We start from the raw sequence: 13,609 nt of genomic DNA, 5'->3' as shown, positions 1-13,609 counted from the left end.
AGGAGAGCCAATTTGAAAGTTGAACTGGGTTAAGTATTATTAAATGTCCAAGAGCATCGTTCATTAGCAGAGATGTGAACCAGGCAGTTTCTCTAAACACTTCTGGTTCTTAATGTCCGTGACGGAAAAAAATGCAGAGCATTACTGAACTTGTTGTCTGTGTGACACATTCTTAAACCAGTTCCTTATCTTGAAAAGAGGGTGATGAGTCTAACCAGCTCAAAAATATGACTGCAGTGCCAGCGCCTGTCAAGGCAAAATAATTGTTCTAAGGAAACTGGGAGGAGTAACATCAATGTGTATTGTATCATACTGCATGTGAGCAGGTTGGGCTGAGCAAACTACAGACTTCTGATCCATTAATTGGGCTTTTTTTTAATGAAGACCTTTTTCCCCTGCAGAGGCTGGTCATCTGAGGCCAAAGCATAGAGCAAGGAGGACACCCTGTGGCCAGACAGGAGGATGTCAGTTCCTTTATCCTGACCAGTTTTGCTTTTCATCTCTGTTCTAATTTCGTAAAAGTTGATCGAAGTGTTCCAGTGAGGGCCTGCCTGTAGGTGTTCCCTGTCAGTTCATAAACCTGGGGCTTTGGAATGTAAAGGAAAATATGCCTTCTGGTATCATAAACTTATGGAGGAGTTTCTTTGTTTCAGGCTTAACTCAGTAAGACGTGTACAGGGCCAAATTTAGTATGAAGAGGGGTGCAGTACCTCTCCTATGAGGAAGGGATGAGAGAGTTGAGGGTGTTCAGCCTGGAGAAGTGAAGGCTCCAGGGAGACCTTGTTATGGCTTTCCAGTACATAAAGGGGGCGTATAAAAAAGATGGGGGCGAACTTTTTTGGCAGGACCTGTTGAGATAGGACAAGGGGGAGTGGTTTTAAACTAAAAGAGGGTAGATTTAGATGATGCACAAGGAGTAATTTTTTTGCCATGAGGGTGGCAAAGTACTGGTATAGGTTGCCTAGACAGGTGGTGGGTACCCCATCCCTGCAAACATTCAAGGTCAGGCTGGATGAGGCTCTGAGCAACCTGATCTAGTTGAAGATGTCCCTGCTCACTGCAGGGAGGATGGACTAGGTGACCTTTTGAGGTGCCTTCCAACCCAAAGCATTCTATGGCTTTCAAGATGCCGAATTTCAAAGTTGTATCATTGAAGTATTAGCATGCTGTGTCAGCTTGTTTCCCTCTTACTTTGTTAAAGGCTTTTCAGCTTGTGCTATGAGCACTCCAGAATTATTCTGTCCATTGCACACGTTAGCTGTCTCTAGATACATGGAGGAAGAGTTGTTCTTCATTCCTCTCTTCTTCTGTGTCAGTGTTGCATACTGGTACATTTCTTCAGATCGGTGCTGGACACAGTAAGGATGGCAGCTGTTGATACAGGCATTTAGGGCTAAAAAAGGAACTTGTTCTTCCATGCTGCTTCACAGTGCACAGATGGGAGCCAGCAATGAAAGGGAGAGAAGACAGAATGAAGTACCACCATTTACTTGAGATACTACAACCACAGAAATAATTCTCATAGGGCGATATTGTATTACAGAACTAAATGCACCATGCTGCCACCATTGGTGATGCTTCAGGAGAAAAAAGAGATTCTCTCTGAGAGCTGTTGCATCTGAGACTTTGTGTCACCCTGCCAGCCTTCTTTAAGGCCCATACCACCTTAGCTCTGACTGTGAGTCTCTCTTGCCTGGGAATATTGAAGTTGCTAATCTGCTACTACCAGCTCTTTAAAAAATGATTGGATTTTTTTTTTTTTTTTTTTTTGCACGTGGACTAGAGGCTTTTGTTGCTTTTTCAGTAATGATTTTTCTAAGCAAAGTAGCAGGGAGGTGAGATTATTTTAAATATGGATACCCTGTGTCTTTCTGCATTGACTGTTCCCACTGCCTCTGCAAACAGCTGATTAGTGCTATCTGTCTGAATGGCAGCAATTGTTTGTTAGAGAGACATAAAACATTTTCATCCTCATTTCCTCAGATAGAACAACCATAAACAAACAGAGATAGTGTGGTATTTCAGGCATCACTTTGTACAGGATAAGCCAGGCAAGTCCCTCTCAATGAAAGTTTGCTGATTTACATATACTACATATTGTGTCTCTGCAGATAATGTATTCTCAGAAAGAAAGGAATTTTGAAAAATATTTTCAACATATTTTGGAGGTGTCATACGTGGAAGGTTACAACAGTTTTGAAGGAGAAGCTGATGGAGCTAGTGGTTACCTATCCCTTTATTTATCTGTTGCTTTGCACTTAGATTTGCATTAATTGAGCTTTTTCACAGCTGCTAAGTAAAACCATTTCAGGGTTTTTATCTGCATTAAACATCCTTTTAGTCCTGCCTTAGTCTTCTGTGAAGTACAAAAGGAAAGAAATGTATCATGCTAAGATTTCCTGTTTACTGTAGTTATTAAGGTTGTCTTGTCATTGCCCCAAAGGTAAAGGCTCCTTTTAGTTGCTGCAAGTAAGGTGTTTGGGTCATCCTACAGTGACTTCTAACATAAAAGAGCCAGACAGGCTGCTCATCTACAGGTGTCACAGCTAGCATTGAAGTTCTTTCCTGACACATTTGTGTGAAATGTGCCCTTGGCTTCCAGTGACACATTGAGCATGAAGTGGGACCCGGCATCCAGTCTCCATCCACAGGTTTTATACCTGTCCCCTACAACACTGTGCAGTAGTTCTGCTTATTTTTCAGCATCTCAGCAAGGGAGATAGTTCATATTATGCCTATTGGGGTTTTTTTGTTGGTTGCCTTTATAGTCTATGAATTCATTGCTTTTGCAGAGAAGAGCATTCTAATGAATTTGACAGTGGGCTGACAACTCTCCAGTTCTTACCACAAGCTCAGTGATTGCCATATTTGTTACCTCCAACCAACCACTTACCGAGTCCTGATGGTGGAAGCAAATTTGAGTTAATGGACTCTTCTTTTTTTTCTTTTACTTACTGAATGCAGTGCTTTAGGATTAGGTTGCTGACTTTTCTGTGTCAGAGCTTCTCTATCCTCCAGAAGTGGGAATGATATTAGTATCTACTTCCATGAGGATGAGAATTCTGTGTTAATTTTTGAAAAGAACTATGCAGATGAGAAGATTGATATCAACATGCTGGAGTTCATTCAACCCGTGAGGAGACTCCTGTGATTTAAGATTCATTTCTTCACTGCTTTGTGAAAAATACGGTTGATTAGATTTAAAATTTAACCCAACCTTCAGTGTGTCAGAATGACACACATCGGATCTGAACACAAAGGTACCTGGGAAATGGTTTCCTGGACAACACTAGCACAAAGAGAGCTCTTCATAGTCATAAATCCTTGTTTTGGGGCTTGGGGGAAAAGGACAGAAAAAGAAGGTGGATACTGAATCCAGAAAACAGCCCTCATAAGGATAGTGCTACATGGTTTACCCAGTGCTAGCTTGCAAAATACAGAAACATATTCCCTACATTGTGTTCTGCATATCTGGCAACACCAACAGTGAAAATATTTCTATTCCTAAAGTGTAACAGAACCAGTCAACCAGCAAATAGCACTTCCACTCAAAACAGGAGAAAAAGTCACCCCATAGAAAATGAAAAGGTAGATTTGCTTCCTGTGGGAACAAGTTAGATTTTCAGCTGTTTGTCCAAGGAACAGACCACCAGCCAAGCTATCAGAAGAAAATGGAAGGCATTTTTTTCTCTACCAAGTCCTCCCTGCCATTATCACAGTTTAAATGGCCTCTCTTGTCCTTTGTCACTCAGGTTCAACATCTGGATGTCATCACTGATTCCTTCTTCCCTTTGCATCAGTCGTGTATGTCACCAAGTCCACATCAAGGGCAGGTGATTCTACTCAGAGATCAGTGCTGCTGGGCTTCTTGTCTGAGCGTGTCTCAACTCCCAGCTCTGCTTTGGAGAGCCCCTCCGCTTTGACCTTACCACCTGTGCTGGTTGGGGCTGAGCAGGAGTTCCTTTCCCCACAGCATCCCCCACAGTGCTGTGCTTTGCATTGGTAGCTGGAAAGGTGTTGGTAACACCCCAGTGTTCTGGCTGCTGCTGAGCAGTGCTGGCACAGCATCAGCGCTGTCTCTCCATCAGTGTGCCCCCCATGTGGGAGTGGGCAAGATCTTGGGAGGGGGCACAACTAATACAGCTGAGCCAAACTGAGTAGAGGGAAAATCCATGCCATATGATGTCAGCTCAGATATAACAGCTAAAAAAAGGAGGAGGAAGGCAGGGCACTGGTTATTTAGAATGTTTGCCTTCTGGAGCAGCCACTACATGTGCTGAAGCCCAACTTTCCTGGAAGTGGCCAGACATCACTTGATGGGAAGGAGAAAATAAAATCTTTTATTCTTCTCTTTGTTGGTGCACACTCAACCTTTGAGTTTTGCTTTAGTAAACTGCCCTACTGCAACATATGAGTTGTTTCCCATCTTATTTTCTTTCCCCTATCCAGCAGAGAAGGAGTGCTGAGAGTGGCTTGGTGGGCATTTGGTGTCCAGGCAAGGTCAACCCACCACACTAACATGCACCTCAGATGCTCACATGTCTCTTGAAAATATTTCTGCAGAGAATATCCTGCTACTTTATTTCACTTTGGAAGTATCCCCACCAGTACTTTGTGTTTGACTGTATGCACTTCAAGCATCTGGTTTCCAGGCCTCTGTTTCTCTTCACTTACCTCACTTTTCATTTTGACCTTTGACAGTGCAAGTGATTTCAAGCTCTTCTATCGGTTTGTTCCCTCTGCCTTTTGATTTCTTCATGAAGGTACTATCATTTATTCCTTCCAATAGTTGCCAGGCATTGACAACTGTACGAAATTTGCAGGTGACGAGAACAGCAAGGGAGTGTGCAGAAAGGATTGCTCGTATCAACAGCATTTTTATGATTATATCCCATATCTTAGAGAAGTCACGTTCAACACTAGTTTCAACACAGGTTGCTCTGTCTGACAGTTTCTGCTGCTACTTGTGCTTGATAGCTGTGCCTGCTTCAGCTTTGGTCAGCTTCAGACTGTAAACTTTGGTGGGCAGAATTGTTTCCTACTCTTGGACAGTGCCAAGCACAGCAAGGCCCTGAATTTTGCCTGGGCCTTTTGAGCTCTCCATAAAACAAAGTTATAGTAACAGCCATAAATGGAAGCTGCTGTTTCCTTGCAGAGCCCAAAGGATGAGCATCACTACAAATGTTACCTGCTCCTTCCTAGAACTGAATCCCCAAAGCTGTACTGCTCAAGGCTGATAGATTGCACAGAGACCAGAAAGCCTTCGATTTTGGAAAAGAAACTATATTAGTATCCCCTGCTCTCAGAGAAGTGTGAAAGGGAAGGAACATTTAAAAGCATCATAGAGACTGGCACTGCTGAACAACTCTGGAAGGTCACAAATGCTGATTGTGAAGGAGTCATCTATTGACGTACAGGTATCTTGGCCTTTAGTGATGGTGAGGGAGAAGCTAGTGAAGAAAGTACAAAACCAATTATGATAAGATGCTGTTAGAATCCTTCAGTTGTGAAAAGTTAACTGGAATGTGTCAGGGGCTCTTCAAACAATGCAAACTTTGCAGTAAGGAGCTGAGAACAGATTGCTTTTTATAGAACAGGCCTATAGGGTGGTATGAATTCCCTAAAATTCAGATTTCATTAAGTAGTCATGCTCGTGTTCTTTTTCTCTGACAGCAGTATAAATGAATTCTAGGTATTCTGGGCCTAGAAAAATGGTTTGTTTGGTCCTTCTGTTATTAGGACAGTGATCCCAATTCCTTCAACTTAAAAGGCTGTAGAGAGTTTGCTGCTTGTCAACATTGTCCTTGATTGCTTGTTGCAGTAACATAAAAGTCAGGACAGTGAATCCTGTTAAGGGGAACTGACTTTGACAGGGAGAGAGAGACATATTTCTGGTATGAAATATGGAGATAATGAAAGGAAAATTGAGACAGAGTTATTTCTAATGACAGGCATAGTAAGATTCAGTTGGGGGATGGAAAAGTAACTTTTTTTCTTTGAGTTTTAGTTTGTTAGGAAATAATGGGCTGAACACCTCTGGCAGGCAGGATGAGAGGTTGCTGAGCTGCTCCTCTGCTGCAACAGTCGTCCCAAGGCCCCTTCCTGGAAAAGAGCCCTGCTGTGTGAAATGCGTTTGTGCACACACACGCACGCACCGAAACAGTCTCTGCACTGGACAACTTGCAGCGCAAGGAAGGAAAAAGAGAGGTGTCCCAGTCCATCCAGTGTACAGCTCTTCTCTGCTGCCAACACTCTCTGTCAGGGCAGCATTGATCAGTCAGACACACAAGCCCATTAGGAATTCTGTTCCTCTCCCTGCTCTTAGAGCAGCGGACCAAAAAGAGAAGAAAATTTGAAGCACCTGTAGGAAAAGATATGGGCCATAGTTATATTTGCAGTATCTAACTGCCCATTTTCTGCACTTTATTTTGAAAAGCCCGGTGATCTGTTCAGTTGAAAATTTTCCTGCTTTTGTTTGTTGTTTCTCTTTGCCAGGAAGTCTGTCATCCAGCTAGACCTAGCTAACACCAAGAAAGCTCTGATTGTACCTGCCTTTGAGACTCTACGCTACCGCCTCTCCTTCCCCAAGTCAAAAGCAGAGCTGTTATCTATGTTGGACATGGGAACCCTCTTTACATTCAGGTAATGGAAAGTACTCTTGAACCTGTGGTCATTATCTCTGTTTTTTTATGTTCTTCTCTCTCACTGTCAGCTGCATTAAGAAACTTATTGGAATTTTTTTCCCTTTTCATAGAGAGGCAGTGAACAGAATCACATGGATATATTCTGTCTGTAAGCTCAGCATTTTATCTCATATTACAGTCCTCTACTGAAGGACTTCACTTGTTAAATCAAATTTGTTTTATTTTCATCATTTTTTTATTGTGCTTCAAAATCAGCATGACCGTTACACTCAAGTGCGTGTAATTTACTTTTTGGCTGCCAAATACTGTCTGGGTAGCTGTGTCTTCTTATGTGACTAAAAGCAATGTATCTCTGCTCATTGGTTCTCTTCCTTACTGGAAAAACAAATGCAGGCTTGTCTTATGCTCTTTTAAAGTGTGAAACAGCTGCTTAAATACCTAGAGTTCCTCCATGCAGAGGTAAGAGAGTACTCTGACTAGAGGCTAAGAAGCAGAGAACACCTAAATTTGGAGCTCCTCTCTGAAGCAGACTCCTTTTGTGGCTGTGAACAAGTCACTTCTATTACCTGCCAGACTCTTCAGTTTTAAAATGCAGCTACCAGGGGTTAGCCATCTCTTGGGTATGTGTGGTAAGGTCTGATTAGCAGACATTTGTAAAGCATCTCAGTGATGGGAAGAGTACAATATGGCCTTATGATGTTGCACAGAGAGGGGGCTTAGGAGACCTGCGTTCTCTTCTCAGCTCCACTGCTGCCCTGCTGAGAGGTGCTACACGAATCACTTTGCTTTCTTACATCTCTGTTCTCCATCTCTGAAATACAGGTAACAATGTTCACCTCTCCTTTTTGTGGTATTTTGAGATCTAGAGATAAAAGCCATGAAAAAGCTAGGCATTATCCATGGCTGGAGGAGCTCAATATCATACCTCTCCCATCCTTCTCTTACTTTAGAGCTTTCCTCACACTTTTCCCATTCCCTATATTACACATCTCTCTTGTTGCAGCAGCCACCCTTCCCTCATATGGTTGCATGCACATGTCATAGCAGACATGACTGAGTCTGGAAAACATAATTCTGACCAGTGTCAGAATTCTGCCAGTGACTGCCTTAAATAGAAACTTGAGGCGACGGAGAGAGGCATGCCTCTGGAAAATTACTTGAGGATACTGATAGAGCAAGCACCTTTCCCTCTGCCATCATTCTTTAACAGTCAAAAGACATAAAAATTAACAAGACATCTGTTGGTAGAAAATAGTTGTCTCTCCCGTAGTTTAGAGAACAAGTCCTTCTGGTGGAAAATGACACCCTCAGGATTTTCAGATGTTGCATTCCACCAGTATTCAGCTGCACAGTGGTGGCCTTCCACTCCAGATTTCATCTTCAAGCTATACAGCATGTTGGTGTGTTATGTACACAGCTGGATTTGCAAATCCTTTCTCAACTCTCACTCAGGCAAAAATGTCTTCAACGTCAGTGGGAGTTTTTCCAAAGCAAGGTTAAATAAGAATTGAAGGACATGCAGTCTGTAAGTGGTGTACGTATTAATGTAGGATACATTTTACAATTTGTTTGTTTTGGCTCATTTCGTTGCTCAAATCTATCAACAGCCACAAAGCAGCTGCAATCTGGGCTGAGAATTTCCACTTGCACCTTCAAGGTGCTTTAATAATACTGCAATTTGACGCTGAGCAGGTGGGAGTGAGCTGGGGAGGACTGCTGTGACAGTGATTGCTGAGAGTGCCTGCAGCATCCCACTCCCTCACACCACACCATAGATTCCAATCTTTCCCTCACTGAAATTGCTTTTGTCACCTCTTTTCGAAATGGTGACCTTTTCTACCTCTGGGCAGCTAAGAAGTACACAACGGCTCTCGATTACATCCCTCAGTCACCAGCAGAAGAAAAGAGAAGACAAGTGAGCATCTGTGGCTGGCAAGGTGTGCTGTGTGAAACCCTCCGCCACAGCGGGGGCTCTGTGCCGGCTTGCTGGCTCCCTTGGCAGCTGGTGGCTGGGTGTGTGCTGCTGAGGATGTGCCTGCTCAGGGCCTGGGTAAGAGCTGATGAGCCACAAATGTATTGCCCACACACATCCAGGCACAGGAGAAACCGCATCATCATATTGAGAAAACATAAAAAGCAACAACTGATTAAGTAATTAACTGATTGCATCCACAATCCAGCAAAATGTTTAAGCATCTGAGAACAGAACTGGGAAAGTTCTTCCTTCACCAAATCGTCTTTCTCACTGAAGCAGGAAGCTTAGGGGGACAAGGCCAGGAGGAAGAACACTCTGAGAAGAATAACTACTTCATTTTGCTAGCTTTAGCAAAGTTTGCTATAGTTTTGACATTTTATTTAAAATAAAAGCGATCAGTAACACAAGTAAAATGAAACATTGGATCCAAAGTGGAGGAGGAAGGCATGTGGTGTGTTCCAGTTGATTTCCATGAACCGTGGGAAAGAAACTCGTTGTGATTTTAGGGAGATTGAATTACTTGGTTTGGATTTGTCAAAATAGCCAGTGTAGTGAAAAATATGTTGTTCACAATTTTCGCAAAGTTCTCCAGGGACTCAGTCAGATTGAGTGTGGCCTTAAAATTCAGTGTGTATTTATGTCTTGAGTGAAAAGGGCCTGAGCAGAAAATTACATTTATTCATTTGTCCTGTGAGATGGAAGACCAGTATACACAGTGAGCCTCTTCTCACAACTGCATCACCGATAGTAAAGTCTGTTGGAAACGACTCGTCCTTTAATGGGAGCTTCCTCTCTATGGACCTCCACGTCCATAGTGGAGGCACCGTAGTGGTGCCTGCTTATCTTTCTTTGCAGTACAGTTTGTGTAATTAGCCATTGACCAAGACCTAGTTCCAGCAGATTATCTGTGTATGAACCCATATATACTGTATGTACAGATATGTATGTAATCCGATAATCCTCGCACAAGTCTTGTTTTCAGTCTAATTACTCTTCTGTCACTACTGTGTGCACACCTCATTTGAGCATCCTGTACTCATTTACCTCTTTGTCCAGACCGTAGCCGTCCTTTTGCCTTTCTCTTTCCTTCCACTCACATCAATCACTCTGAAGAGGCAAGTAAATAATCTCTTGTTACTCAGTTTTGTACAATCAAGTCTACTCCTTCCTTTCCGCTTTGTTTTGTCCCTGCAATCCCAGTTCCATATTTTCCCTTAATTGTCTCTTCCCAATTACTTATTTTTCCTTGCTGGTTTGCTCTCTTGACTCACAGAGGTTATACTTGAGCTGCTATAGGTGCTTACACTGCTATCTCCAAAAAGGGTGGAAAGAAATTGAATTCTTTTTATGGTTAGTATCCTGTTACCCCTGTTTAAATCAGTGGGAGAGTGTTACTAAAATAACAGCAGCATTTGGCTGTTTCTCTGCAGGAATCTCTCAATTTACCAAAGTTTGTATGGGGCTTTGAAGATACAAATCACTTCATAAGTGTTTAGCAGTCATTATTATTATTAGCATAATTAATTTCAAAATGCCGGAGGTAGGATTTTAGAAGATACAGCACCCTCCACAATCCTATATAATTTTAAACCCCATATTGTGACTGCTGGAGTTTTTTTTTCCAGCATAGATAGCTGCACACTAGTGACTGGGTAGGTTAGCCACTCATCTCCAAAAGAGGCCAAGAATAGGGATAGATTTTTTGGTGATGATTCCAAAGGGCATTAAGGATTATAAGCATCTTTGTGAATCTGGCACTGCTTTCTAATAATCTCTGGAGAATTATTTCACTGCCAGTTTTTTTAATACAGAAGGGTTTTGTTTTTCCTGGTCCCCAGGCGAGATACCTGAAAGTGATGCAACCTGTTTACAGTTTTGAAGTGCAGCATACAAAGGACCGTACATTACTTGTGACCCTAGTGCCATCCTAATAATTCAGTCTTCCTGCACTGCCCTGAACAGGGAGTCAGGAAAGCTGAACACCTCTGATTCTCCTGTTACAAGCCATACAAATACGTCCAAATGAAAACTCCTAGGCTATGATTTTATATTCCTGTTTTTAGCAGTGGCTTAGAATGTTATGAGAATTTCTGGGATGGAAACATTACGTCATGTTGTAATTTTGCAATATTTGATGCTCAAATCCCTTCACTTTCAGCATGTGAGTCATCCCTCTGAATTCAATGTACCTTACTTTACAAATTGGCAGGACATTGGTTTTGTCCCTTCTGCTGCATATCTATCTCAGCGTTGTAATACAGATACCTGCTATGCCTTTGGTTCGTTAATTAATCTGTGAATCTGCAGAAAGAGCTTGTCTCATTGATTTTTGGAGAAGTGGTAAAATAAGTGGGCGAGAGAGTCATTGACCCTGGCACTAATGGGGTGCATTCAAGCTGTGCTAGGAAGAGACCTGCTGTGACCTAAACAAGATTAACAAAATATAAAAGGATCTTTTTCTGTAAATCAAATTGATTATGTTTCTGAGGATCACAGGAGTACTTCCCACAATGTAGAACTTATAGCAGAAAGCCTTTATGTAATATTGTACTTATTAAGGTAATTATGCATCTTGGTTCCTGCCATAGTAATAACTGTAATTAATAAAATGGAACATCTATCCAGAGCTGCAGGTGTCTCTCATGCAAATTATAAAATTGCCTATAAAACAGATCGTGAATATCACCATGGTGGGGAAATAGCTAATTTTAAGGACCTTGTCTGAGCTGCAGTTTCCACACCAATTTTAGAGCACCAACCGATGCAGCTGCTTGGTTGCTAGGAATAAGACACAGCACTTGCAGTGCAGATGAACTGACAGGGTACTGTGTAATTGTTTCGCACATTAGCATGAGGTACTGTCTTCACACTATCCTTCACCAACTAGATGTGTTTAAGCATTGAGCTCTGGGAGGCGTGCTGGAAATAGTTCTAGAAATTGCCTCCAACGGCAGGCATCATCCTGAAAATGATGATGTGAGCTGTAACCTCATGTCCTTATTTTTGAGCATTTCATCTAGCAGGTAATATTTTGTTGCCTCGCCAGGATGTTTTCTATCTAATTGCCTCCCCACATCCCTGCCGTTTATATCTGTTTCAGGTACCACGTCTGGACGAAAGGGCACGCGCCAACAAATTTTGCCAAGTGGCGAACAGCCACCACCCCCTACCGCGTGGAGTGGGAAGCAGACTTTGAGCCATACGTCGTCGTGAGGAAGGACTGCCCGGAGTATGACAGGCGCTTTGTTGGATTTGGCTGGAACAAAGTAGCTCACATCATGGAACTGGATGCACAGGTGAGGAGATGACACGCGAGTATCTCACCCAGGGCTCTGCAGCAGGGTTGTTACGAGATCTGTGTCCTGTAGGAAGGTGTCGTGCTTTGTATCACCAGAGTGTTCATCTGGCCTTGCTGAGCTCCTTAATGAGGGCTTCTTCAGTTGGGAACACTCAGTTGAATGCTTGTCAAGTATTAAATGAAGAACCCAAGTCTGAGTTAATTTATTTGTCAGTTCTAAGAAATTCATTGTTTCGCAGAGGCACAACCCTGTACTGCTCACCTCCTGACCAGAGCACTGCAGCAGTTGTTGCCAATCCCATCACTTATTAGGGAACATGTAGACCTTGCTGGATTTTTTTCAGTTAAATAGAGGTTTATGAGTCCCGAATGCTAATTTAGAATTTGAAAACCAATCTTGAGTTGAATTCAAGGCAAGCATCTTTAATTTCTGGCTGGGATTTACAGCACATTTCTACAAAGCCAAAGTCTTTACATTTCCAAAGTCTGGGGCTGTGGAGCAGACCCTAAATGATCCAGGTACTTGAACCTTGGGCTACCTGCTTCTTGGATCTGTGACTTGGGATGAAGCTGCTGGGCAGAATTTATGAGAATAAGGATGCAGAGAAAGCTCAGGAGTCCCAGACTGGCACCAGAGCTCTCAGAGTTGCCAAGGTCCCTCCTGCCAAGCTAGATCTTTGAGGCTGGCAGTGACTATGGCTCCATGGGAGCCCAATGCTGCTGCTCACTGAAATGGCAGGATTTGCATCGCCCTGCTGTTCTTGGATGGGGAGCTACCCACTGTCCTAATCAGCAAGGTCTGGGTCATGGCATTTCTTTTTAGTTTGGGTTTGTTGTAGTTTTTTTCAGTTTGGTTTCAAACCCAGTGTTTGAACTAGTAGCATATCATGCTAACCAGAAAAATAGGTTTTGATGATCTGTATCCTCCTGTGATAGCTTCTGCTGTGAATCCAGAACACAGCGGATCCTTCTCTGCTCAAGTCTTACCAGCTTATGTGAAACACAGCAGCGCAAGGCTGGGAGCAAGTTAGTGGGAGATTGTGTCTCTGGGGTGTGGCCTACAGTGTATTTGTGTGCAGGCATTTATGGGAGGAATATTTTCTGCCTCTGCTTACAAAACCACATGGTCACCTTGGGCTGGCAGCCGCTGTTTGCCCTCTGTTTGCCGAGGGCATTCCCAACGAATTTGTACCTACTTGTGTTGAGAAAAAATTATTACAGACTAGAAAAAAATTATCCCTTATATTAATGTTAATAATCCTGTGCTCTGTTATAGCACTGTAATTTTCCAGTGCATTTTCCAAGCACTAATCAATTAACCATCAGTTGTGGAGAGTGCCAGGATAATGGTTTATTATTTGTTAGTGTGGGTAACAAGGCTTATGTTCCCAGTGGCAGCTCTTATGTAGCACTCAGGATTTAACTCTTCTGTTCAGAGGTATCTGCCCAGCACAGAGATTCACACATGGGAAATGGAAACATTTTTCAAAGTTGATCATAGCACAATTATTTTAAATGACCATTAGGTTGGAATTAACTCTAGAAAATTGTTTTTCTTGCTCTTCCAGCCTTGAATACATTATCACATTCAAAAGAAGTTTCATTTTCCTCTGTAGCAGCATGGATATTGGCAGGTTCTCCCACAAAATGAGCCTGGAGGAGACATGGGATGGCACAGCTACTTCCCCTGTG

General features: G+C 42.6%; 1 protein-coding gene across 2 annotated transcripts in view; it reads left to right on the top strand.

Annotated features, from left to right (window-relative positions):
• The window catches only part of LARGE1 (LARGE xylosyl- and glucuronyltransferase 1), a 277,612-nt gene that overhangs the window by 250,143 nt on the left and 13,860 nt on the right, over nt 1-13,609 (top strand). For both annotated transcript variants that reach the window (XM_008636395.2, XM_017737860.1), the window contains 2 exons: nt 6,496-6,642; nt 11,720-11,915. In XM_008636395.2, coding sequence (XP_008634617.1) covers nt 6,496-6,642; nt 11,720-11,915 — 343 coding nt within the window. The remainder of the gene's footprint in view (nt 1-6,495; nt 6,643-11,719; nt 11,916-13,609) is intronic.

This window comes from Corvus brachyrhynchos, unplaced genomic scaffold (genome assembly GCF_000691975.1).
Source record: "Corvus brachyrhynchos isolate BGI_N302 unplaced genomic scaffold, ASM69197v1 scaffold56, whole genome shotgun sequence".
NCBI lineage: Eukaryota > Metazoa > Chordata > Aves > Passeriformes > Corvidae > Corvus > Corvus brachyrhynchos.
This window is presented reverse-complemented; position numbering and strand designations above follow the sequence as displayed.